The 24,276-nt window shown below is 48.1% G+C and overlaps 1 protein-coding gene across 3 annotated transcripts in view; it reads left to right on the top strand.

The window, feature by feature from the left end:
• Window positions 1–24,276, top strand: part of LOC114452992 (receptor-type tyrosine-protein phosphatase mu-like) — a 39,103-nt gene that overhangs the window by 2,727 nt on the left and 12,100 nt on the right. The window contains exons 3-16 of one of the 3 annotated variants that reach the window (XM_028432581.1): window positions 3,960–4,113; window positions 4,201–4,376; window positions 4,456–4,565; window positions 4,650–4,851; window positions 4,952–5,054; window positions 7,714–7,895; window positions 9,025–9,119; window positions 10,824–10,860; window positions 14,012–14,144; window positions 16,613–16,645; window positions 19,553–19,671; window positions 20,691–20,765; window positions 21,710–21,736; window positions 24,151–24,276. The exon at window positions 24,151–24,276 is cut by the window's right edge and continues 65 nt beyond it. In XM_028432581.1, coding sequence (XP_028288382.1) covers window positions 3,960–4,113; window positions 4,201–4,376; window positions 4,456–4,565; window positions 4,650–4,851; window positions 4,952–5,054; window positions 7,714–7,895; window positions 9,025–9,119; window positions 10,824–10,860; window positions 14,012–14,144; window positions 16,613–16,645; window positions 19,553–19,671; window positions 20,691–20,765; window positions 21,710–21,736; window positions 24,151–24,276 — 1,572 coding nt within the window. The remainder of the gene's footprint in view (window positions 1–3,959; window positions 4,114–4,200; window positions 4,377–4,455; window positions 4,566–4,649; window positions 4,852–4,951; window positions 5,055–7,713; window positions 7,896–9,024; window positions 9,120–10,823; window positions 10,861–14,011; window positions 14,145–16,612; window positions 16,646–19,552; window positions 19,672–20,690; window positions 20,766–21,709; window positions 21,737–24,150) is intronic. The other 2 variants (XM_028432583.1, XM_028432582.1) reach the window with 2 other exon arrangements.

The following is a 24,276-nucleotide window of genomic DNA, read 5'->3' as shown; positions in this document are numbered from 1 at the left end:
AGGAAGGAAGATCCGACACACGCACATCAGATCATCTCCTCTCTTTATCAGCTCGCTGATATCAAAGTGCTGCTGTGATCATTGCTGCTCACATTATTGATCCTGTGTGGGGAAACAGCAGCAACAAACTTAAACTGAGACCCAGAATGTTCCAGCTGCTCAAAAAGCTCAAAGCAACAAGACGAACATGGTTTAAGGACCAACAACATGAAACACACGAGAAGTGGGCACATCTGCACTGACGTGCACAGCAGCAGTCTGACTTCACTGGAATAAGGCCGCTGTTCTCTAGATAGCATAGCACGATTAAGGTCATATTCAGAGCCTTGAATTCAGACATATGACGACGTCATTTTACGTTAACACCTTCATCAAGTTTACAGCAGTTTACAGCAGCTTGGGTTAGTCGAAAGAGCCTCACCACATGCAGCCGCTTCCTCTGCAGTCTGATCTGTGTCTGGAACACACACACACACACACACACACACACACACACACACACCTTCCATCAACAGTATATTTTAATATGCAGGTTTTTGGCCTCAAATATACGTCTGGACGTCTCAAGGCGAACCCACCGAGCACAGCTCTCAGAGCAGCTGGAACACTGTACCTATGGACTGAAGGGTGTGTGTGTGTGTGTGTGTGTGTGTGTGTGTGTGTGTGTGTGTGTGTGTGTGTGTGTGTGTGTGTGTGTGTGTGTGTGTGTGTGTGTCATCGCTGCTTTACTCTGAACATGCTGCCTACACATGGAGCACTGCTTGTTGGGCTAATGAGGACTTTAATCAGAATATGGTCACTGTCAGGAAACATTTCCCATGATGCACCTGGATACTGGTATAGATAAGATAAGATCTGAGTCCCAAATATTACATCAGACATCATATTACTTTATAGAAAGAAAACACACGCTGCATACAAACAGAGAATATGACAGGCTGGGCAGTCCCAAGTTATAATTCTGATGTATTATTCAACGTGTTACAGTCAGAGATTAATAATAAAATGATTTGTAAATATTAGAGCTTTAAACCATTAAAAAATGAACTTACGTAGTGGTAGAAGCTTCAAAATAAAACCCTCTGAAGCTGCAGTTGGAGGAGTGAATGTCACAGATGGAACATATAAAGAAACGTGTGTGTGTGTTAACATCCATTAAAGTGTGTGTGATGTTTGTCAGGGCTTTTAGAAAATATCAAATGAATATTTCACTTCTTTCTCTGAGTGTCTCTTTCCACCTCAGATTTTCATGCTCTGCTCGTCACTCTGCTCTTTTAGAGCTTTTACTGTATTTTTATCTTTTCATTTCTTTTGCTGTTTGTCTGTCGGCCGGCTCTTATTCTCTCCGTCGTCCTCAGGCCGGCCTGGGCTCAGACTCTCTGCTGCGGGGACATGTGGTCCTGTGAGGACTTTAATGGTGGACGGCAGCTCTCAGTCTCACAGTCACAGCTCGTCCACCAACAGAAGCTGCAGTGTAAACATCACAGTCAGACTCAGATTCAGCTTTACAGAAACAGCTGAGCACATGAATGAAGCCCCGATATGATGACACTGACTTTAACAACTCAGCAGCTGTGTGTGTGTGTCTGTGTGTGTCTGTGTGTGTCTGTGTGTGTGTGTCTGTGTGTCTGTCTGTGTGTCTGTCTGTGTGTGTGTGTCTGTCTGTGTGTCTGTGTGTCTGTCTGTCTGTGTCTGTCTGTCTGTGTGTGTCTGTGTGTCTGTCTGTCTGTGTGTGTCTGTGTGTCTGTCTTGTGTGTGTCTGTCTGTCTGTGTGTGTGTGTGTGTGTGTGTGTACAGTCCACTCTCTGTTCTGGTCAGTCAACATAGATCGTTCATCACTGATTCTCATTTCCCCCTCTTCCTCCTCCTCCTTTTCACCCCCCCCCCCCCCCCATATTAAATCTGGTGATCTCCTAGAAATGAAAAATTAAACCTCTCCTCTCCCCCCCCCCCCCCTCCTCCTCCTCCTCTCCTTGATCCTAAAGTCACCTTCAGACATTCATCACTCCTCTTGCCTGTAATGTCTCCTTCTGTAGCAGCCATGTGTTTTGTTTGTTATTGAATATTGATCAGCCTGGCGTGACCTCATATTTCTGTCATAAACAAACCACTGAGGTCCACACGACATGTTTCTGAGCAGCTTTTTTAATTTCACTGGATATTCATTAGATGTGAGTTTAAAAAAATCATATTTATTTGTGTTTTATTCATGTTTATTATTTTGATATTCATTTAGATCAATGGCAGAAATGTTCTGCTGTGTGTGTGTGTGTGTGTGTGTGTGTGTGTGTGTGTGTGTGTCAGCAGGTTAAATTGGAAATGTGTTTCAATCAGTCAGGGTCGTGTTCACTGAAGAGGTCACAGAGATCGGACATAGCGAGCGAGGCTGCAGAAAATAACAGATTTGTGTTTACTGCAGTAAACACTGAGCCCGACACACATGAAGCACAGAGACCTGCAGGAGGAGGAGGAGGAGGAGGAGGAGCAGGGGCCGGGGGAGGGGCCGGAGGAGCAGGAGGAGGAGGTGGAGGAGCAGGAGGAGGAGGAGGTGGAGGAGGAGGAGGTGGAGGAGCAGGAGGAGGAGGAGGTGGAGGAGCAGGAGGAGGGGCAGGAGCAGGGGGAGGAGCAGGGGGAGGAGCAGGGGCAGGAGGAGAGGGGGTCACAGGGTCCAGATGAAGGAGCAGAGCAGCCCCTCAGCCTGAGACACCAGCCGACCTGAACCCTGCCAGCAGGAGCAGGATCCAAGTGACCACAGTGTCGATCAGATCAATGATTCTGTTGATTGACAGTTTGAGCTGAAAGCAGCAGCTCTCCTGGACCTGCAGTGTCTCATATTCATCATTGAGAATGATTGATTATGAGTGATGACTGTCAGGTCACATGACCTTCTGTAGTTTCTGAAGGTTGGACTTTGTAGTTTTTTAGTGTTTGGTGGAAAAATACCTGATGACATCAGCAGCAGGGCGCTCTGACTCTGTGTCTGATTTAAATGTCAGACCAAAAATTATGGGATGGAAACCATGAAGACCACACACACACAGACACGCACGCACACACACACACACAGACACACACACACACACACACAGGAACTTTAGAGGGGAATGATAGGATTTTATGTGATAGCGTTCACTCTCCCCTCAGGGATTATGGGTAATAGGATCCACCTCAGTCCCCTCTTCCTCCCCCTCCTCCCCTTGACCCTGGACCCACATTGTTGCTGTGGTGGTGTGTGTGTGTCTGTGAGTGTGTGTTCCCTGTAGACCAACCATTTAGCTCGACGTCTCTCTTTCATCGCACAATTGAGGTGGAGAAACTCACAAGTGCCTCTATTGTGTTTGACTAAAAGCCTGCAGAGAGAGCGGGACAGAGTGTGTGTGTGTGTGTGTGTGTGTGTGTGTGTGTGTGTGTGTGTGTGTGGAGGGGGGCTCAATAACAGGAAGAGAAGTTTTCTATGCAGCCACAATCGAACACACACACACAGATGAAAGCTGACAAGAAAAGGAAAGGTATTGTTCACTGGCTGCAGAAAACACCTGAAAACACACACAGAGACACACACTCATACACTCACTCACACACACGCACACACACTCTCTCTCTCTCACACACACACTCACTCAGTGGGGTTTTGTCAGGAGAAATTGCTCTTTCCTGCTCTCATCTATCATTCTGTCTCTGAGTGGATCGCTGTCTGTCATCTTGAAATACAGCACTTAGATTGGACACTACAAAGACCCTGTGTGTGTGTGAGCGCTCTCAGTTCGAAGCCTCCTTTAATCTGCCCCTCTCTCTTTGTGTCTGGTGTTTTCAGTTTCAGTTTAGAGGAGGTGCCTCGGAGCTAAATGTGCTGCTGGTTCTGACCTCTGGTACTGAGCTGGACCGGGTTCTAGCTGTCACTCTCAGTGGAGGTGGCGTTGGTGTGTCACATCTAACTCCTGTTTGTGTTTGTGTGTCAGATCCGATGCACGGCCCGCGGCGCCTCGAGGTCATCGACAGTCAGTCCAAACAGGTGACAGTGCGATGGGAGCCATTTGGATACAACGTGACTCGCTGCCACAGCTACAACCTGACAGTGCAGTACCGCTACAGACCTGCAGGGGCTGCCAGCAGGTAACACAGCAGTCAACACAGAGGGTTCGTTAGTCTGTCATTAAAGAGGGGCGGGCAAACACTTACCCCTTTGTGTGTCTCCTGCAGGAAGCCGGTGAAGGAGGAGGTGCGAGAGGAGGTGGTGTACGACACACTGAGCGCCGTGCCGCAGCACATCGTACGTAACCTTCCGCCTTTCACTAATGTCAGCCTGAGACTCGTCCTGAGCAACCCCGAGGGACGCAAGGAGAGCGAGGAGCTGCTGGTGCTGACGGACGAGGACGGTACGAGTGCGGGACGTGTCTCTGTGGACGTGTCTGTTTGTCCTCTGTGGTCTGATCAATGCTGCTGCTGTGGTTTCAGTGCCCGGAGCTGTTCCGGTGGATTCCATCCTCGGCAGCAGCTACGAGCAGCAAATCAGCCTGAGCTGGAGGGAGCCGCTGCAGACCTACGGCCTGATCCGGCAGTACGAGGTAAACCCCTCAGGACTCCAACTCCCAGAAAGCTTTGCTGGACTCATCGGTCCAATCAGACACTGACACGGTTCTGCTCCACAGATCTCCTACAAAGCCCTGAGCTCCTTCGACACAGAGTTCGACCTGTCCAATCAGAGTGGAAAGGTTTTCAAACCGGCCAATGAGACGAGCCATGTGTTCACAGGCCTGTACCCAGGCTCCACCTACTCCTTCACAATAAGAGCCTCCACTATCAAAGGCTTTGGACCTCCTGTCATCACCCAGTTTACCACCAAGATCTCAGGTAGGACAAAATAAGGGAGAGTTAGGAGGAGTCAGAACTTGTTATCTGTGGTTCTGTTGGCCTGACGACTTTGTTCAAACATCACCCTCCTCGTGCTCAGCTCCTCTGATGCCAGCGTACGACCAGGAGTCTCCTCTGAACCAGACCGACTCCACCGTCACCGTGCTGCTGAAGCCGGCTCAGAGCCGCGGCGCTCCGGTCAGGTAACACCGTCTTTAAATATTCAGCAGCATCAGTCACCCACACCATCAAGTTTTCATGGATCAGACGTAAAAACAAACACATGGACCTCTGAGAGGGAGGAGCTGCACAGGAACAGGAAGTGCTGCTCTGCTGCAAACATTCAAATGCTAACACACACACACACACTCACTGTGATATCTCTGTCGCTGGGGTCCAGAGGAGGAGGTATCCGCGGTAACAGTCGTCATGTCAACAGCTGTTGGGCTGTAACGAGGGATTTGGCTAATTAACAATCAGCGGGCGGGGCTAATCAGAGCCTGCTGCTAACACAGAGGATTAACAGGGGATTAACAGCTAATGTGTCAATCACACACACATGCTGACAGAAAACACAGAGCGCATAAACCCGTCTCACCATCAACGCCGCGGCAGCTCTGTTTCATACAAACAGTCCTCAGTACACCCACAGAGAAACCTTCAGGTGCAGCACCACGTTACACGGCAGCATGGCGCACACAGGTCAAAGGTCACCTCTGTGAATCCACAGTGAAAATCATGACTTTTGATCAACTCACAGTGAGGCGAGGCTCATATGGAGGGATGAGGGGTGGTCTTTGAGTGGCGGACCACTGTCACATGACCTTTGTTGTGTTACAGGTTGTTGGCCTGAGAGCTCTCTACTTTGCAACATGGAGGCTGGGTTTCCTGACCTGACACTGCTGTAGTTCATGTATGAGGGCAGCCACCTTTTGTCTTCCTTGTTGATAGAAAAATCACTCGTGTGAGACTAGAAAGAAACATGGAGAAAATTTGATGTATGTTCTCTTCATGCAGGAACAATACAGGAGATGTAAACTGTGTGTGTGTGTGTGTGAGATGTACGGTGTGTTAATCAACATGATGTGAAATTCATCAGATTGAACAGATGCTGCTCTGAGATATGATTTCATGTTGGTGTGTTTATATTTAACTTTGCTTTTGTCTCTTCTGACACCACTGTGTGTGTGTGTGTGTGTGTAGGCCCAGTAGCACACCAACACACACCATACAATGCACACACTCCTATATAAGAGCCTCACATTGCAGGACAAAAGGTGTTGCCGCCGGCAACCTGTAGCTGTAATCAGATTACTGTCATACACACACCACAAATGCTGCAACGTGAGCGTGAAGAAATGTGATTGGAGACGGTTTGTCAAAGACAGAGAGGCGAAGAAAGGAGATAAAGAGAGAGAGAGCTGTGAGTGGGAGGAGAGAGAAAGAAGAAGAAAGGTGGAGGCAGAGGAGGGGGAGGAACGATCTGCTGCCTTCTGAGGGGAAATAAACGGTGTGTGTGTCTGTGTGTGCGTGTCTTCCTGCCCTCCATTAGTTTCCTGTCCTGCAGGAAATGTGACAATTCTGCATGTCTACTGTCCACACCCTGAAGGGTGTGTGTCTGTGTTTGTGTGTGTTTGTCAGTTTTGGAGACCTCTGTGTGTGTCTGTGTGTGTGTCTGTGTGTGTCAGTGTTGGAGCCCTCTCTGTGTCTGTCTGTGTGTGTGTGTGTGTCTGTGTGTGTGTGCATCTGTGTGTGTGTGTGTGTTTCTGTGTGTGTGTATGTCTGTGTGTCTGTCTGTGTGTGTGTGTCTGTGTGTCCTGTGTGTGTGTGTCTGTGTGTGTGTATGTCCGTGTGTCTGTCTGTGTGTGTGTCTGTGTGTGTCCTGTGTGTGTGTGTCTGTCTGTGTGTGTCAGTGTTGGAGCCCTCTGTGTGTGTCTGTCTGTGTGTGTGTGTGTCTGTGTGTGTATGTGTGTCTGTGTGTGTGTGTGTGTGGTGATATATGACTTGTGTCCTGAACCTGGTTTCCGTGGAAAGCACAGCTATTGTTCCCAGCGTCCCTCAGGACACGGAGCGTGTTGCGTTCAGGGCCAGCTCACTGTTTCAGTATATCACAGACACAGCTCGTGTGACCTCTGCTGGTCTGGTTTGTGTAGAGTTAATGACTCCGCTGTGTTCTCGTAGGGTCATTTAGGGTGTAGTACCTTCCTTCTGGAGGGGGCGCCGTGGAGCACAGAGAGTTGTCCTCGGATGTGGACATGTCAGCCGAACACACTCGGAGACAGGAGAGTTTCAGTTTGGACATGCGGTGCTGTCGGACGGTTGAACAGTCGGACGCCATGCAGTCCTCAGAGCTTCTTCTTTCTCTTGATGTCCTGTTTGTTCAGCAGACTGAAACGGGGATTTCAGAGGGCTCTAAATCACCATGGTGATGGCGCTAACTCCTCCCTCTCTGTCATACACACAAATAAATAGCTGCTGTTTCTTTGTCCTTCCACGCTGTCATTTTTTATGGCTGTGGACCAGTGAAGACGAGCTCAAACTTCGTCCCATTTGTTTCTGTCTTTGCTTCCTTTTCCTGCATGTAGCAGATGAGAGGCTGAACTGTGTCTGACAGCTGCTACACACAAAGAGAAGGAGTTCATAAAAAGCACAGAGAGGATGGGGAGGGTGGCGCTGACCTTTCTGCCAGCAGAGAAGTTTACGTGCGGCTTATATGTGAACAGAAATCCAGTCAATAATCTGGAGACGCCTCCGACCGAGCTGCTGCTCGTCTGCAGGATCCTGAAGGCCGCCAGCTCAGCCGCAACACCAGTCCGTCCTCTGACTGACGCTTAACCCGTCTCTGTGTCTCTATGTCTGCAGTAAGTACCAGGTGGTGGTGGAGGAGGAGCGCCCCCGCAGGCAGAGGAGAGGTACTGCAGAAATCCTGCGATGTTACCCGGTGCCCATTCACTTCCAGAACGCCACGCTGCTCAACTCCCAGTATTACTTCAGCGCCGAGCTGCCGATGAGCGAGCTGAGAGCGCCCATGCCCTTCTGTGTCGGTCAGTCACTCACACACACAGACAGACAGACAGAGAGGCAGTCAGTCAGCCAGACAGTCAGACAGAGAGACAGTCAGTCAGTCAGTCAGACAGAGAGACAGACAGACAGTCAGACAGAGAGACAGACAGACAGTCAGTCAGTCAGTCAGACAGAGAGACAGACAGTCAGTCAGACAGACAGAGACAGTCAGTCAGTCAGACAGACAGACAGTCAGTCAGTCAGACAGAGAGACAGTCAGTCAGACAGAGAGACAGTCAGTCAGACAGAGAGACAGACAGACAGTCAGACAGAGAGACAGACAGTCAGTCAGACAGACAGACAGTCAGTCAGACAGAGAGACAGACAGACAGACAGACAGTCAGTCAGTCAGACAGACAGACAGTCAGTCAGACAGAGAGACAGACAGTCAGTCAGACAGACAGAGACAGTCAGTCAGACAGACAGTCAGTCAGACAGACAGACAGTCAGTCAGAGACAGACAGTCAGTCAGACAGAGAGACAGACAGTCAGTCAGACAGAGAGACAGTCAGTCAGACAGAGAGACAGACAGACAGTCAGACAGACAGCGAGACAGACAGTCAGTCAGAGAGACAGTCAGTCAGTCAGACAGAGAGACAGACAGTCAGTCAGTCAGACAGACAGTCAGTCAGAGAGACAGACAGTCAGTCAGTCAGACAGACAGACAGTCAGTCAGACAGACAGCGAGACAGACAGTCAGTCAGAGAGACAGTCAGTCAGTCAGACAGAGACAGACAGACAGACAGTCAGACAGACAGTCAGTCAGTCAGTCAGTCAGTCAGACAGACAGACAGTCAGTCAGTCAGAGACAGTCAGTCAGTCAGAGACAGACAGTCAGTCAGTCAGACAGAGAGACAGACAGAGAGACAGTCAGTCACACAGTCAGACAGACAGTCTACTATCCTGTAAGGATGGTGACCTGTCAGTGGTTACCTGGTTACCTGTTGACCTGTCTGTGGTTACCTGTTGACCTGTCTGTGGTTACCTGTTGACCTGTCTGTGGTTACCTGTTGACCTGTCAGTGGTTACCTGTTGACCTGTCAGTGGTTACCTGTTGACCTGTCAGTGTTATCTGTTGAGCTGCTAACCAGCTGAGCTGTGTGTGTACAGGAGACAACAGGACGTACAGCGGGTACTGGAACGCCCCCCTGCTGCCTCATAAGAGTTATGGGATCTACTATCAGGCCGTCAGCACCGCTAACGGGGTGAGTTCACCTTTCACACACACTGAATGGAGTGTTCGCAGCAGAGCCCCTCCTCTATATCGCAAGCCATTCATATCACATTTCGCCAGTACTTAAAACGCCGTTTTTTGTGTCGTACGCCGCAGCAAACGCCGCTTTCACGTCATACGCCGTATGGCGTTTTCACAGTTTAACGCCACACGGCGTTTTCCAAACGGCCACCGATAACGCCGTACAGTGTTTTCTAATATTTAATGATCTCCGCCCCATAACTTGCTCAGCCACTAGTTCACTCTGTATCAGCCTATCAGCAGAGAAGAAGGACGGACCGATCCAGCACCGATCCAGCACCGAACTCCTTTGCTGTATCAATTCGGCGATTCGGGATCCTACATCCCATAATGCAGCGCTGAGCTTCGGCTTCATGAAACGCAGCAGCGTGCGTATCGGTCCTGTTTTCGTGTTTCATGTCGTCCATGAGGCGTTTGTGGGGAGTTTGTCAGGAGGGATCAGAGTCTGAGCCTGTGGCAGATGTCAGCTCGTCCAATCAGTCTGTGCAGCCGAGCCGGACGTCACACAGGGCTCCAACACTGACACACACAGACACAGACACACACACACAGAGGGCTCCAACACTGACAGACACACACAGACACACACACACACAGAGGTCTCCCATTATTCCACAGTTTGACTGTTTCCTCCTCTCTGTCACAAAAAGCAGAGGAGCGAGACCGACACAGAGGTCTCCTACACTGACACACACACACAGACACACACACAGGTCTCCTACACAGACACACACACACAGGTCTCCTACACAGACACACACAGAGACACACACACAGGCACACAGCATACACACTGACACACACACACACAGAGGTCTCCTACACTGACACACACAGACACACACAGACACACACACAGAGGTCTCCTACACTGACACACACAGACACACACACACAGACACACACACAGAGGTCTCCTACACTGACACACACAGACACACACACACACAGACACACACACAGTGGTCTCCTACACTGACACACACACAGACACACACAGACACACACACAGTGGTCTTCTACACTGACACACACAGACACACACACAGTGGTCTCCTACACTGACACACACGCGCTTAATGGGAGTGGCGCTCCAGCAGCCTGACCAGTGATACTTGCAGATTTGTATCATACAGGATGGATGCAGAGGGCGATGTGCGTGTGTGACACGTGTGTAATAAAAGAATGATTGTTCACACGCAGATCATATTGTGTGTTAATTATTGACACTGGGAGGGTTAATTGGTGGCTGTGTTTAATAATGCAACAATAGTAGTGCTTTTCACTGTCGCCACACCACACAGACACGCTGCTGCACGTGTGTGTGCATGAATATTCATGAGCTCTTGTGGTTAATTTGTCGCCAGTTTGTTAAAACCGGAAAGACACAAGATGTTCTCTCTCGCCTTTCCCCAAACCCTCCTCACTGTGTGTGTGTGTGTGTCTGAGTGTGTGTTGCTGGTTGTTAAATGCCAGCGCAGGCACTGATCCACAGCCATTTGCCTTCTGTCTGCTCTGTTTACGATGCTGAGACTGTGTGTGTGTGTTTCAGTGTGTGTGTCTGCCTGTGTTTGTTGAAGAAGTTAGCAGATGTGACAGCTAACATGTCGGCATTTGTGTTGACAGGAAACTAATTTGCTTCTCTCTCTAACAGGAGACAAAGATCGACTGTGTGCGAGTGGCCACCAAAGGTGAGCACTTTATTTTGAAAGGTTTTTCATTACAGTTTATTTCGTAGATATCAGCTTTATTCTAAAAGGCATTGTTTGGAAAATCTGCTTTTATTTTGAAGGCTGTTTTATGTCACTTTGTTTTGAAGTCACCTGGTTTGCAGGTGTCACTAGCCACAGCTTTTATTCTGAGCTGGACTGAGCTATGAGCTTTTAGCTAGCCAGGCCACTCTGAGCTACCAGACACAGATGGCGGTTAGCTGCTGGAGCGCTAGGCTAATGGCTAACACAGGTCCCATCCACAAGTATACAGTAATGGCCCACAGATGGCTGCTCATTCCCGGCACCTGTCCTCCACTCTGTCCTGGTGTCCTCTATAGACACACACACACATCATGCTAAGACAACACCAGGCTGAAGTAAGGCTAATGACTGAGGCTGTATAGGTGTCCGGAGAACCGTTAAATGCTGCAGCTAAACAAGCTAAAAACACGGTTATCTCCCCTGATGAACATCCAGGACTATCACACACACACACACACACAGTAATTGACTGCTCTGACTTTAATCAGCTTTTATTGGTGCACAGTTCTGGTGGCTAACGACACCAGATGCTGATTGGATCTGTCGGTCCCCGAGCACCTGTCAGTCACGCTTCAGCAGCCAACCCTATCTCCCGTGGGTGGGAGGTTTCTCCTCCTCCCTCCATCCCCCGGTCCCTTTCAGGGTACCCACAGTGCCTTGCAGCACTAACAGTGAGCGGAGCTGATGTGAATGTTAAGGAGAGCTGAGCGTCGGCTGAATGCCTGACACAAAGAAAAGACTCAGCTGAGACACTTCTGTGTTACTGCGAAGTTTTAAACGCACACACATATTCATACATACACACACACACAGTCATACACACACATGTTCATACATACACACACATATTCATACACACACATATTCATACATACACACACACACACACACATTCATACACACACACACAGTCATACACACACATATTCACACACACACACACACACATACATACACACACATGTTCACACATTCATACATACACACACATATTCATACACACACACACACACACGCATTCATACACACACACACACACACACACATATTCATACACACACACACACATTCATACATACACACACACACACACACACACACACACACACACATACACACACATATTCATACATACACACACAGGCACACATATTCACACTCATTTACACACACACTGAATGAACGGTGTGTTGTGCAGCTGTTCTGTTCTGCTCTGGTTTCTTCTGCTACTCGTTGATCACTAATGTGTGATGATTGATGGGCTGATTAACGAGCTTCTCTTCCAGGTCTTTAAAATACTTCCTGTTAAACTGACGGCGCCCTGCTCTCCTGATGATGTCACACCGCCTCTCTAACTTTGAATCAGTTTGGACACAATGAATCGGGGCAGGTGGGGCGGTGGGGCGGACCGAGCCTCCTGTCTGATGTTTCTGTCTGTGAGCACAGAGACGCTGTCACTGAACGGCCTGACCTGCAGCTCCATGATCAATGGTGACAAACATGGAGGTGCTCCAGCTGATGATGTCATCAGGAGGGCAGAAAGTGGTTGCATGTCACTAATATTTCTGCTTCAGTTCAAACCGCTGCTACAGCCTGTCTCTCTCTCTCTCTGTGGTTGTGTATGTCTCTCTCTCTCTCTCTCTCTGCATGCCTTCCTGGATGAATAGCTGCTATAATCGTCACCCAGCTCACCACGCCGTACATTCGCATCGCCCCGGCCGCTGGCGACAAGCAGCTCACAGGTCAGACCCCTTATTTCATGGACACTGACACAGAGCAGGTCCTTGAAAATCATCTGGTCAGAGTCACAGACAAACATGACAGAGAGGACTGGATGTCTGTTATCAGCATTTATCTTCAGCACCTCCCTGAGACACACACACACACACACACACACACACACACATACTACTTCACAGCTCGCAGAAAATGATATTTAAATATTTACCAGCCTGAAGGTGAGAACCTTCCACCAACAAACACTTGTTTGTGTGTGTGTGTGTGGGAGAGGTTGTGTCACCAGCAGGCCTCAAACACTAACAGCTGTTTGCCTTGTATACACACACATACAAACATTAATACTCACACACACCTCCCACTCAGCGTGACTGGCTGAAGCCCCGAAGCAGAAAACAGCTTCACTTTCACATAAAAACAGCTTCTCTATGGCCTGCTGTGACACACACACACAGACACACACACAGACACACAAAAAGAGACACACACACAGAGAAAGAAATGCACTCGCAAAGAGATAAATTCTGTCTTCAAAGCAGTGTTTTGATAGCCTTTAAACTGAAAACAGCAGCTCTCTGCCTCCGAGGGGGTGATGCTCTGTGTGTGTGTGTTTGAGGGACTGATGAAACAGAGATACAGAAGGAGGCAGCTGATAGTCGAGCTCGGCTGACCTTGAGAAGACAAAATGAAAACAGAAAATATCAGAACCCGTCAGAGAGCAGCAGCGGTCAGACCGGTCTCTGTGAGGACGGCAGCTTGGACACATCACATGTCTACAGAAGAAATGTCCTCACACAGAGGAAATGTCCTCACACAGCAGAGGTGTCCTCACACACAAGAAATGTCCTCACACAGCAGAGGTGTCCTCACATGTATTGTTTAAAGCTGGAGTCCACAGCAGTGTGGACAGACACACACACACTGTGTGACTAATAGCTGTTGTCAGGTTCTGATTGGAAAAGTGGAGTAGGTCTAAAATGACACATTACAGCAGTCGACAGCGACGTCCTGAAGGATATTACACCTGGACACACACACACACACACACAGCAGGTAATGGATTTTTCATGGCACTGACATCCCATCACATTATACAGTCGGAGGACTCCTCATCATCCGTACCTGCTTCAGTCTGAGAGCCGTCCAATCAGACGACACCTTACCAGAGCACATGTCCACACATCAGTCCGAGTTATTGATTGTTAATCTATTCAATCAGTTTACATTTACAATAATTACCCACTGGTTAATGTTCCTGGTGATGTCACAGACAGCAGAGCAGCTGGAGCTCTGTGAACTGACCCATGCAGCTGGTTTAATGAACAGTTACTTTACTTGATGCTGTTTTCAGGAGCTGCCACTAGGAAACCAGAACCAGAGCAGGAGAAGCAGTCCGACCACACGGTGAAGATCGCCGGGTCCATTGCCGGCGTACTGCTCTTCATCATCATCTTCCTTGGAGTCATCCTGCTGATGAAGAAACGGTAAGAACACACACACACAGATTCAGTGTGCTAAACAAATCAGTGGCTGCGACAGGCAGATATGTACACATTTAAGAGACAGTACACAACCCTGAGAGTCAGCAGACACACACAGCGAGGCCGCTGCTGGAAGGCTGACTGCTGTGAGCGAGGCGTTCAGGTGGAGCAGGACTCAATGCATTAGAAAAAGATCCTCAGAGGGAACATCGTTAGTCTGCAGTTTAGTCTGTAGTTCAGTCTGTAATTCAGTCTGCAGTTCAATCTGTAGTTTAATCCGTAGTTTAGTCTGTAGTTCAGTCCGTAGTTTAGTCTGTAGTTTAGCCTGTAGTTCAGTCTGTAATTCAGTCTGTAGATCAGTCCGTAGTTTAGTCTGTTGATCAGTCCATAGTTCAGTCTGTAGTTCAGTCTGTTGATCAGTCCATAGTTCAGTCTGTAGTTTAGTCTGTAGTTCAGTCCGTAGTTTAGTCTGTAGTTCAGTCTGTAATTCAGTCCGTAGTTTAGTCTGTAGATCAGTCCATAGTTCAGTCTGTAGTTTAGTCTGTCGTTAAATCCGTAGTTTAGTCTGTAGTTCAGTTTGTAGTTTAGTCTGTAATTCAGTCTGTAGATCAGTCTGTAGTTCAGTCTGTAGTTTAATCCGTAGTTTAGTCTGTAGTTCAGTCCATAGTTTAGTCTGTAGTTTAGCCTGTAGTTCAGTCTGTAATTCAGTCTGTAGATTAGTCCGTAGTTTAGTCTGTTGATCAGTCCATAGTTCAGTCTGTAGTTCAGTCCGGAGTTTAGTCTGTAGTTCAGTCCATAGTTTAGTCTGTAGTTTAGTCTGTAGAACAGTCCATAGTTCAGTCTGTAGTTCAGTCTGTAGTTTAGTCTGTAGTTCAGTCTGTAGTTTAGTCTGTAGTTCAGTCTGTAGTTTAGTCTGTAGTTCAGTCCGTAGTTTAGTCTGTAGTTCCGTCTGTAGTTCAGTCTGTATTTCAGTCTGTAGTTCAGTCTGTAGTTTATTGTCCTCACTTGATGGGTTGGTCTATTAACTCTTAATAACTGAGTTTATTCATACATGTTGTAACTTGCAGTCACAAATACACGCAAGTTGTCCTCACAGCAGGGGGCGCTGCTGCCCAGAGCAACTACAACAGAATCAGAACCGTGTGAAACGGGCTCGGTGTAGAATAAAGGGTTAAATGGCGTCTGTGGTGACGGCTGCTGGACGATAAGGATAAATAATGGAGCAGGTTGCAGCAGTAATCACCATTAAACTGTATACGGACCCACTTTATTCTCCAACATCAAACACACAGCCCCGCTGGGACACACACACACACACTAATACAGTGTATACACACATCGTTTGCGGGCACACACATTTAAACACAGAGAGAAAAGCTTCTGTGTTTGGAGAACGTTGGAGATGAGAGAGAAATTTAGATGAAAGAGCATTTTCTTATTTTTTTCAGAGTCGCCTGGAGCTGAATGGCTTCAGGCTACACAGAGACAGACACACACTCTCACTGCACACACACATTTTAACAAAGTGTGTGTGTTGGTACGATGTGGTGAGTTTGAGTTCTATTCATTTAGCGGGTCGATCGAGCTCTGATCTCTGTTGCAGTTATTAGAGAGAGAGAAACGGAGAGGTGTGTGTTGAGCCTCTAATGAGCTTTTTAATGTCGATGGGTGCGTTTGATTTCCACTCTGTGACCAAACCGAGGTCACACTCATTACAGCGGGCTGTGAGCTGCAGGCTGTCTGTGAGCTGCAGGCTGTCTGTGAGCCACAGGCTGCGTCTGTGAGCTGCAGGCTGCGTCTGTGAGCTACAGGCTGCGTCTGTGAGCTACAGGCTGTCTGTAGGCTGCAGGCTGTCTGAGCTGCAGGCTGCGTCTGTGAGCTGCAGGCTGTCTGTAGGCTGCGGGCTGCAAGGTGACGAAGCTCCGCTCGGGACACGGCCTGCATCTCTGTCCATGGCCTGCGTCTTCCACGGCTTGCGTCTCTGTCCATGGTCTGCGTCTCTGTCCACGGCCTGCATCTCTGTCCATGGCCTGCGTCTCTGTCCACGGCTTGCGTCTCTGTCCATGGCCTGTGTTTCTGTCCACGGTTTATACAGACGCTGTGAGGCCTTTGTGTTGTTGTTGACACAGAGGAGGTGGAGTTTGTATCGGTGTGTAAATCGAGTGTTCGCGTGCGCCGTCGATGATGATGATGAAGGGTGAAGCCACGCCTCCCATCAGTGGAGTGTGCTGATGTGTCCGTGTGTCTCAGCACTCTCATTTGTCTCCACCCTGTTAACCAATCAGCTGTGTCCCCTCCCCCTCGCAGTGTGACACCTCTCCACTGCTCCGCCTCCACGCAGGATGACTTAACTCATCTGTTCATTTGTTTCTCTCCTGGGCGTTAACCGCTTGTTTTCCTTTTGTTTTTCTGTTTTTCTGTTTTTCTTTCCCTCCATCTCATCCCCTCCCTGCTCCGCCCTCACCACTCAGACGAAGAAATTATCACTCCTACACTTACTACCTGTAAGTAACCTGTTCGACCTCTGACCCCTCGTCTGTCACCTAAACCATGTCCTGCCTGAACCCTCTGACCCCTTGTCTCTGACCCTTAGAACACCTGTTAGTCCAGCCATGACCTCTGACCTTTGAGCAGCATGTCTGACTTTCAGAACTCTAACCCTTAACCGTTGACCTCTGAACTTCCAGTGGCTTAGATTTGCTGACCTTTGGCCTGCATTTGTGTCTGACCTTTGACCTCTATGTTGTGGGCTGCTTGTGTTTGACTGTAACCTGATCTGGAGGTGGCCTGCATGCATGACCAGGTGTAGACCAGGACAGACAGGACCGGGCCCTGAGGAGGGGCGGAGTCTGGGGGCAGATTAAGGCCTAATCCCAGCTCTCCTTCCTCCCACCATTGCACCTTAGAACAGCAGTGCAGGGCGTGTCTCACCTGTAGTTTGTTAACTCCACCCTACACCTGCATCACGACACGCATCATCACTACACCTACATGCAAACATCAGAGGGGCGGGGCTAAGGGGCTGGAGTGAACTGTGTCCTTACTGTCACAGCACCATCTGTAGCAATACCAAGTCGGCGTACTGTGTGCACCTGTGGGCGGAGCTTCCTCGTTGAGCTGTGTCTGTCTTCAGTGTAATCACTGAGCTGGCTGGACGTCCGGCATCTTTAAGCTCTGACCGAGCGTCCTGTTGGTTTTCAGCTTCCTCACATCCTTACCTGGATTTAAAGCCTCACTCCTCCTCTCTGCTGTGAGTTCAGCCGAACTCCACCCAGCCTCCAGCTGCACGCTGCTGACTGAAAAATGAGGAGTATAAATAGTGATACTCAGCGTTTGATCCATAAATACAGAGACGGAGGAGAAAAGCTGCAGGTTAGAACTAAACGATCTCCAACCGACGCCTCCTCAGGGAGACAGGAAGTGCTCACTCCTCCTCAGGTCGCTGTGAGTGTGTGTGGGTGTGTTACAGCTGCCTCAGACCTGCACACACACACACACAGCTCACTGCTGCAGAGTTTCTGTGGACATACATGATGAATCTGAGCTGAAACATGTGATCAGGGTCGACATCCACAGCCAATGAACACCAAGTTCAGGTGATGTGCTGACCTCAGCAGGAATCATTTCCTGTTGGTTTAAAGGGCCGGTGTTTACAAGTATGTCGCCCCCTCGTGGTCATGTAGATGCACTGCATGATTCATGTTTTTGCCATTACCATGTTTTGTTAATATCTGATATCTGATACAGCTCCATTTGGCTGATATATTCACAGGCAGTTTGTGACTGTAATCGATTTTCTGCTTCTGCCATCGCCCCGCCCACCTCAGCTCCATCCTTGCCCCTCCTCTTTGTCTATATTTTTTAGAGTTTTGGCGGACTGTGAACGCTGCCAAAATGGCGACAGGCTGAGCCTCCTGGAGCCTCACAGCAGCTCTTTAGAAACCAGTGGTTAACGTCACAGTGGTTTTACTGTCAGAGCTCCTGCTCCACCTCTTTGCTCTGCATTAAACAGGACTGATAATCAACCTCATTGAATGACATCACAGAAAGAACACATGTGACTGTTCAGCCATGCGCAGGGAGGCGGGGCTAACGCCAGGCGTTCAGGAAAGTGTGTGTGAGGGGCAGTTTTTACACTGCTAAAACATAGACTTCATTCATTAGCAGACCAAAAGTATGAGGACAGCCTGAGTGGACTGTGTGTGTGTGTCTGTTTGTGTGTGTGTGTGTGTGTGTAATGGCGTCTCTCCTTGTAACGATCATTTGATCAGACAGGTTTATTACAGGCAGCTAATTCTATTAACCCCGCTTCACTGCACACACACACTGACACACACTCTCTCTCTCACACACACACACACACACACTGACATCCATTACTGCTAACAGCATTGTCCTGTCGCTCATTAGATTAGCATAGATTAGCCTTGACATGCAGTGTGTGTGTGTTCATGTTAAGTGTTGTTAAATCAATCAAACCTGCAACAACTCTCCGGTGATGTTATGACACACACACACACACACTCTCTTCATTGAAACCAGATATAAAGCTGTTCTGCTGCAGCGTGCTCCTGATAAAAACAGCTCAGTGCCTGCTCTCTCTCGCTTTGTGTTCACCTGCCTGAGTGGTGGTGGTGGTGGTGGGGGGGTGGCAGGAGGTCACATGGTCAGACAGCTGAGGGGTCAGAGTGGATGTTTTTAAAAGATCTGACATAAACACAACTGTGACAGAGAAATAAAGGGTCTGTGTACAGGGCTGTGTGTGTGTGTGGTTGTTGTTTTGTGTGTGTGCGTGTATGTCTTCAGTAACAGCAGTGAGTTCTCCTCTTCTGACTGATTCCTCTGAATCAGATGGTTTCATATTAAAGGAGGCACGGTGTGTGTGTGTGTGTGTGTGAGTGATTGTTAATGATGTATGAACTGAAGCAGCAGAACTGATTCAGGATGTTACAGCCACACAGAGGGATCGCTCTCATCTCCAGTTTAGTTGCGGCTCATTAAACTCAGTTCGCTGCTGAACTGAAGCTGACAGACACACTGACGCCTTTCTGACAAACCGCCCTGTGCCGCCCTAACAGCTGATCGACCTCAAACTGCTGCATGTATAAAACCAGATTTCCAAAATACGATCTTCATCACGACAGACAGATAATGTTACCACAGGAGGAATCTGAACTTTCCCAGCATCCCTGAATGAGTCCTGTTAAAATATATACATCCAGCTGCACGATCAATCAATCATTAACAAATAAATCAGTACATACTTAAGGCTGTCTGCCTCAGAGGACAGACTGTGTCTCTAACATGAGGACACACACTAAGTGTTTGTCCACTTAGAGAGCCACCATCCATGTTCATATCATTTACATCACACACACACACTGAGCGGCTTGTTGTTGTTGTCACTGCAGGAAGTTGGCGAAGAAGAGGAAGGAAACTCTGAGCTCCAGACAGGAAATGACCCTGATGGTCAACAGCTCCCAGCACACCACCACCGTGGACACGCACACACACACACTGAACGGACGCAGTGAGTACACACACACACACACAGGACCTGATGTATGCAGTGTTTCATAGAGAAAATCCTGCAAACAGCTGAAATATACGACGATAGATACGTCTGAATGAGACACTCAATGATGATCAATAAGATAATCCCCTACATCAATAATGATCAATAAGATAATCACCAACATCAATAATGATCAATAAGTTAATCACCAACATCACTAATGATCAATAAGATAATCACCAACATCAATAATGATCAATAAGATAATCACCTACATCAATAAGTTAATCACCAACATCATTAATGATCAATAAGTTAATCACCAACATCAATAATGATCAATAAGATAATCACCAACATCAATAATGATCAATAAGTTAATCACCAACATCAATAAGTTAATCACCAACATCATTAATGATCAATAAGTTAATCACCAGCATCAATAATGATCAATAAGATAATCACCTACATCAATAAGTTAATCACCAACATCATTAATGATCAATAAGTTAATCACCAACATCACTAATGATCAATAAGATAATCACCAACATCAATAATGATCAATAAGATAATCACCTACATCAATAAGTTAATCACCAACATCATTAATGATCAATAAGTTAATCACCAACATCAATAATGATCAATAAGATAATCACCAACATCAATAATGATCAATAGGTTAATCACCAACATCAATAAGTTAATCACCAACATCATTAATGATCAATAAGTTAATCACCAACATCAATAATGATCAATACAATGTTACCTAGAGTGACTGGCTGATCGCTGATGGAAGTCTGAGGATTGATCAGATCACATCTGTCCAGCTTTGATCATCAGAAACTATTAGTTTCATCTCAGGGATGTGATGACACTTCATTTTCCCACAGGGATTAAAAAATTAATTCTTAATCTTAATCTTATGAGTTCACCTGGAAACAACTTCCTGTTAGCTGAGAGGAAGCTAATGACCACACAGAGGCCCCGCCCACATTAAGGCTGTTTGTCCTCTTTCTGTCCAGCTGTGTCGTCTCCGTCTTCCTTCACCCTGAAGACAAACACCATCAGCACCTCCGTCCCCAACTCCTACTACCCAGGTAACACACAGACACACACACAGACAGACACAGACACACAGACAAATACACACACAGACACACGCACACACACACACAGATAGACACACAGACACAGACAGACAGACAAATACACAGACACACACACAGTGAAGTCAGGCTTGTTAAATGTTAAACATGAATACATTTGACAGGCTGAGACCAATCAGACAATTCTCTGAAGGAATCAATCGATCTGATTGATCCCAGTGAAGCGTGACAGCAGCCAGTCACCAGGATAATATGGTGGAGGGTGATTGGTTCAGTACTGGCTCTGACTCCGCCTCCACCGCTGCACCTTCAGGACATGTGTGGACAGCATCCTGACTTGTTGTTTGTAGTTCTTCCAGGTCCTGAAAGCTGGCTCCTGATTGGTGGATGGATGATCTAAGCCACAGTTATCACAAACACTGTTAGCATGTGTTGTTAGCATGTGTTGTTAGCATGTTAGTGCAGAGAACTCACAGAACACTGCTGACATGAAGGATGCTGAATTTACTTCTTTTTTTCTTTTTCCTTTGCTCTGTCTGTCTGTCCCTCTGTCTTCCTCTGTCCCTCTGTCTGTCTCTCCGTCTGTCCCTTCATCTGTCTCTCCCTCTGTCCCTCTGCCTGTCCCTCTTTCTGTCCCTCTGTCTGCCCCTCTATCTGTCCCTCCGTCTGTCTTTCTCTCTCCATCTTCCTCTGTCCCTCCGTCTGTCACTCCATCTGTCTCTCTCTCTGTCCCTCCGCCTGTCCCTCTTTCTGTCCCTCTGTCTGTCCCTCTCCGTCTTCCTCTGCCCTTTGGTCTGTCTCTCCCTCTGTCCCTCTGTCTTTCCCTCTCCGTCTTCCTCTGCCCTTTGGTCTGTCCCTTTTTCTGTCTCTCCCTCTGTCCCTCCGTCTGTCCCTCCACCTGTCCCTCTTCCTGCTGCTGCTGCTCCTGATGGCAGATCCTTTTGTGCCGACGGCCATTCTGGGTGAGACAGCTTTTCTCTGTTTCCTCTGTAGACACCTGCACAGGTAGACAGACAGGAAGTAGACCGCTAAGCAGACAGGACAGGTGAGACAGAGGAGAGACAGACAAGTAAAAGGAGATGAGAAAGACAGACAGAGTGATATTCTGGCTTCCATCCATCCCTGCTTGCTTCTCGTTCGGCTGCTTTTAGTTTTTTTGGTTCATTTTATTTGGAAATGTTTCCTTTCCTCCATCTTTAGTGATTATATTTATGTATCTTTAGTTTCTTTCCTTCGGTTATACTTTGTTTTTGTTATGTTTTTGCTGTTTGGTTCTTTTTATTTCTTGTTTTTAGAGTTTATTGGGTAACACTTTCTTTGTTAAAATCGACCGTGGGCTTCACTCCATCCCCGCATCCACAACATTCCTGCGTGTCGTGTCGACGTCACGTCTGTCTGTGACCTCCAACCTCTGCATGGACACAACACGCCCACATGGGGGGAGGAAAACAAGCTAACAACCACAGAAACAAACCACCAGAGGGGGTTTACCGCTGTGACTCCTGGATGGAGCAGATGTTTGTGCAGGGAGGGATAGCTTCTGTTCATTTAGGCTCATCAGGATGCAGAGTAGAAGAGCAGCGCTGGCCTTAAAGTTTCCTCCTCGGCGCTCTGACGCTGCAAATCCGCTCCACCCTGTGTTGACATTCAGCAGCTGTTGTTGTTGACTCATCAGCTGTGAAAGAACAGATTACAGCAAGCAGAAAGCATAAGGAAGTAATGTAAGGACAAAAACTTCTGTATGTGGGTGTGGCCTAACAAATCCTTCTCAAACTACACATGCCAACTCCCACGCTAAACCAGTTGCTAGACTACTCAGTAACAGTGGCTGGTGCTAACAGCACACTGCTGCACAGGTTCCCCCGTCCTCCTCTCCTCAGGTTAGCTAGGCTGTCCTCAGACCAGCTGCGTTAGCTCAGGCTACTAGTCAGCACGGTTAGCCAGGTTAGCTTAGGCATGCTGTTACAAGTTTAACTAGAGCTGCAGGAGCTAGCTGTTTGTTTGACTCATGCTAGCTTTGTGTTAGCAGTAGCTAAAGTTGTGCTTATACCCTGTCTCCTCTCTCTCTTTCTCTTCTGTCTCTCTCTGTGTAAAGTGCCCATTAATGGTAAGTGGTTAAACTTGGGGCTAGTGGGTGGGGGGAAGCTCATGTTGGGGGGGTGTCACCATTGCGCATGGAGCCACACCCACCACCCGCTGTGATGTCAACCATCAGTGTGCAACATCTCATTTTTTAACCCCTCTGACAACACCCAGCTCCTCCCACCATTCCACAACCAACCAATCAGGCTTCAGCTACACCCTTTTCTCTCTCTCTCTCTGTCTCTCTCTCTCTCTCTCTGATTGGTTGAAAATATCGTAGCAGTGGTTAGCTCATCTGTACAAACCGCCATCTCATTACCCCTCACCTCGCCCTTGCCATCACTGGTTTGGCTGTTTGGGGTAGAGAGTTTCTGATTGGTCAGTCAGCCCCCAGGCTAGCCAATAAGAGCAGAAGTAGGGAGTTTAGTGAAAGGAATGTCCGCCGAGTCTTTGAAATGTTCATGTCAGAGTCCTGGATGCTTTGAGGTCAAAGGTCAAAAACCAACAGATCACCAATGAGGTTTGTTCTGTCCAGGACTCTGACCCTGTGCTCTTTTCACACTGCCGCTGCAAGAACCTGAACCTGAAGACCAGTATGCTGCACTGGACTTGAACCAGTGCTCCCACTGTGCTGCTCTGGACCTGAACCAGTGCTGCACTGGATCTGAACCGGTGCGCCCACTGTGCTGCTCTGGACCTGAACCAGTGCTGCACTGGATCTGAACCGGTGCTCCCACTGTGCTGCTCTGGACCTGAACCGGTGCTCAGTCCATGCTGTTCTGAATGTAAATAAACAGATTAAATAAACTGGGATTGAAACTCGATTTATGGCAGCAGTGTGTAAGGAAACCAGCACCACCCTCCACCCTCCGCCCAGTCATGTGAGCTGATGCTGGGTGATGTGTGTTCCATTCGTCTGTGTTGTCGTGGTAACCTCATGGTAGCCATGGATGTGGAGCAGAGCGTCTTGCTGTGGGACGGCTCAGAGGCGTCCTTCTGAAGTGTGAATGGATGTTTCTATCAACCAGCTGTTTCAGACTTCTGTCAGAAATTCAATCAATCAGCAGGATTAGGAATTGATCACACTGACAGCAAAATGAGTCAGTACAAATCTGCTTTAAGGACAAGAGCAATCATCAATATAAATATAAAATCCAAATCAATACAACAGGTGATCAGTTCAGAGTGAAGGTGACAGAAAATCAGCTGATTGGTATATGACAGTGTGTGATCACATCATCTACCACAGAGTCTGGCTGAAGCCAGTGTGATCCTCCCTTTGTCCGTCTTACAGACGACAGTCACACCATGACCAGCGAGACCAGCAGCCTGGTCCAGTCCCACTACAAGCAGCGGGAGTCTGAGCGCGAGGCGCTGCCCTATCAGACGGGGCAGCTACACCCGGCCATCCGAGTGGCCG

This window comes from Parambassis ranga, chromosome 20, assembly GCF_900634625.1.
Source record: "Parambassis ranga chromosome 20, fParRan2.1, whole genome shotgun sequence".
Taxonomy (NCBI): Eukaryota; Metazoa; Chordata; class Actinopteri; family Ambassidae; genus Parambassis; species Parambassis ranga.
Note: the sequence above shows the minus strand (reverse complement) of the source record. Positions and strands in the feature narration are given on the sequence as shown.